The sequence below is a fragment of the Arvicola amphibius genome, chromosome 8 (genome assembly GCF_903992535.2).
Source record: "Arvicola amphibius chromosome 8, mArvAmp1.2, whole genome shotgun sequence".
In the NCBI taxonomy this organism is placed as follows: Eukaryota; Metazoa; Chordata; class Mammalia; order Rodentia; family Cricetidae; genus Arvicola; species Arvicola amphibius.
The window spans coordinates 42,520,982-42,523,547 of NC_052054.1; the positions used below are offsets into that span (position 1 = coordinate 42,520,982).

The 2,566-nt window shown below is 39.0% G+C and overlaps 1 protein-coding gene across 1 annotated transcript; it reads right to left on the reverse strand.

Annotated features, from left to right (window-relative positions):
- Window positions 1–427: 427 nt before the first annotated feature.
- LOC119821189 (60S ribosomal protein L27) lies at window positions 428–905 on the reverse strand. Its single transcript, XM_038340080.1, has one exon. The coding sequence runs from the start codon at window positions 875–877 to the stop codon at window positions 467–469; it is 411 nt and encodes a 136-aa protein (XP_038196008.1). The 5' UTR covers window positions 878–905; the 3' UTR covers window positions 428–466.
- Between the last annotated feature and the right edge of the window lie 1,661 nt (window positions 906–2,566).

Sequence of the window (2,566 nt, forward strand, 5' to 3'; positions counted from 1 at the left end):
TAAGGTAGTAACTCCAATACTCCTTGGTTTTTGGTTCAGTCCTCCAACAGATTTCTTGATTCTGATAGGTTGACCTCATGAAATGATGGCCATATAATTACTGCATAATATTCTTATATAGAAGAGATAATGAGGTTTGAATTAGTCCAGAGGCAGTGAGATGGGCACAAGGAAATAGTTAACTGCAGAAGGCTTTAGTGCCAATTATATTTGAAAAATGAAGAAAAGGGATAGTTAGGATGAATTCCTTGCTTGTTTGGGAGATTTTAAATTCTTTATTTTTAATCAGCTAGAAAATAGCATGTGGCCAGCTGTGGAAGAAGGTCGGATTTGACTTGGCAGAGTCTGAGATGGCCTATGCCTGTGACATAGATTATTACCTGAGCCTTGGGATTTATTTATTTTTTTTTGTTTTGTTTTTTTTTTGTTGTTTTTTAAACTTTTAATGATGCAAACAAAAATATATCTAAAAGCGAAGCTTCTGGAAAAACCATTTGTTCTTCCCTGTCTTGTATCGTTCCTCAAATTTGACCTTGGCTTCCCGCCTTGCCTTGCGTTTCAGGGCTGGGTCCCTAAAGACATCCTTGTTGACAACAGTTTTGTCCAGGGGGATGTCCACAGAGTACCTTGTGGGCATCAGGTGGTTGTAGTTATAAACCTTCACAAAGGACTTGATCTTGGATCTCTTGGCAACTTTCTTCTTGCCCATGGCAGCTGTCACTTTTCGGGGATAGCGGTCAATTCCAGCCACCAAGGCATGGCTGTAAGGGCGGTCTGAGGTGCCGTCATCAATGTTCTTCACGATGACGGCTTTGCGTCCGGAGTAGCGTCCAGCCAGGACGAGCACCACTTTCCCGGGTTTCATGAACTTGCCCATTTCGACAGCGAGCCTCCGGTTCCCAGCAGAAAGGGAGCCTTGGGATTTAAAGAGCAGTCTAGGAATTGATATAAACTTGGTAGTTTTCAGCAAATAGACATCAGCAAAAGTTATGTTGAAACTTTTCACAGTGTTTTAGTGAGATGAAAACAAAGATTTGAGGAGAGGCACTGAGCATGGTGCCCTTACCACCATACCTCCAGGAGGTAGCTTAGCCCCAGCTTTTCAAATGTGCCTTTCCAGGGGTCAGCAATCGAGTAGAAACTGGCAAAGGGAGTTCTGGGCAGTGACAAGAAGAAAAGAAGTACAGGTGAGGTCATGGAGACCCATAGTGAAGAGCTACAGGAATCAAGTGTTGGCAATACCCAGTGCTGAAAGGGGTAAAATAGCACTGACACTGTAGAATTAGAATGAGCTGCTCTTTTACATGTGACTCAGATGCATGGGTTCGTTTTTATTTACATTTAATACAATCTCGATAGCTGGACAAATGTCAGGCCAAAGATAGATATCTTTGGGCTCAAACTCAAATTTTCTTTGTATCTTTGTATTTTCTCTGTTATATCTATTTATCAGAAACAGCAAGTGTGCACTAAGGGAAATGTCATGAAGCAAAATGATGTTTCTCTGAATGTAGTTTAAATTACATAATAAGCAATAAGATATGCCAATGCAAGTACAAACCTAGAGGTCCAAGCGTGAAAACAAAGTCTTATTTTATTATTTAACACATTACAATGCCATGAATTCCTGAGTTTAACAACCTGGCAGCCAGGCATATTTAAGAGCTGGACCAAAAGTATAAAGTTCTTTGCCAATGCTAACTCCTGATTAAATTCTCCTAAAGTTTTCTTAAATGGAGTGGGGAAGCTAATTCTACAGGACAGAGTTCATTCATCACCTGTTCATCAAAGTTCTTACTAAGCAGATACAACTTGTCAAATGTTGTCCTGTAGGATGGGGACACAGCAATGAGTAAAGCAATCATAGCCTGTGATCTCTTGGATCGAGCAGTTATAGGCGATACGAAATGTAAATAATTAAGTAAAAGTTAATTTATTGAAATTGAAGCACATTCTCTGTAAATTAAAAGGTAGATATGGTAAAAAGATACTATGTAATGAAATAAAAATTTATTACATGACTTTATAGCACTAAAGTATATTCAGATATCCAGGTAATTCATTGGCTTGATGAGTTAGGAGGGGACAAGATTTGATAGGTGTTATTGCAACATCGAAGAGGTCTTTCCAGATCCATAGAACAGCATATGCTCCTGAGGGCAGGTATGAGCCATCTCTTGGGAGAAAGTGTAAAAAAGAAGTCTAACACTACACAAAGAACTGCAGGTAACTATGGAATGTGGAGGGTGAGAAAAATCAACTTTTATAGGGAAGAGCACACCAATAGGCTATCAAATATCAAATGTCAGCACCGACAACATGTGTAAACAAGTAGCATTATACAGCCTAAACAGGCTAAATTTATAAATTTTATAATATCTCATACATATATACATATCATACACAAATACATACACACATATATGTTTGTGTGTATATATGCTAATGCACATGCACATGTACATACACACAAGTATATCAATGATTAGTATAAAAAGAGTGAGCCATTATGGGGTTAGGGAGAAACCTGGTGCCAGGGAAACTTTCAGGAATCCCCAAGGATGAC

Coding starts and splice junctions, on each gene's coding strand:
- LOC119821189 (XM_038340080.1), bottom strand. CDS start 877: ATGGGCAAGTTCATGAAACCCGGGAAAGTGGTGCTCGTCCTGGCTGGA.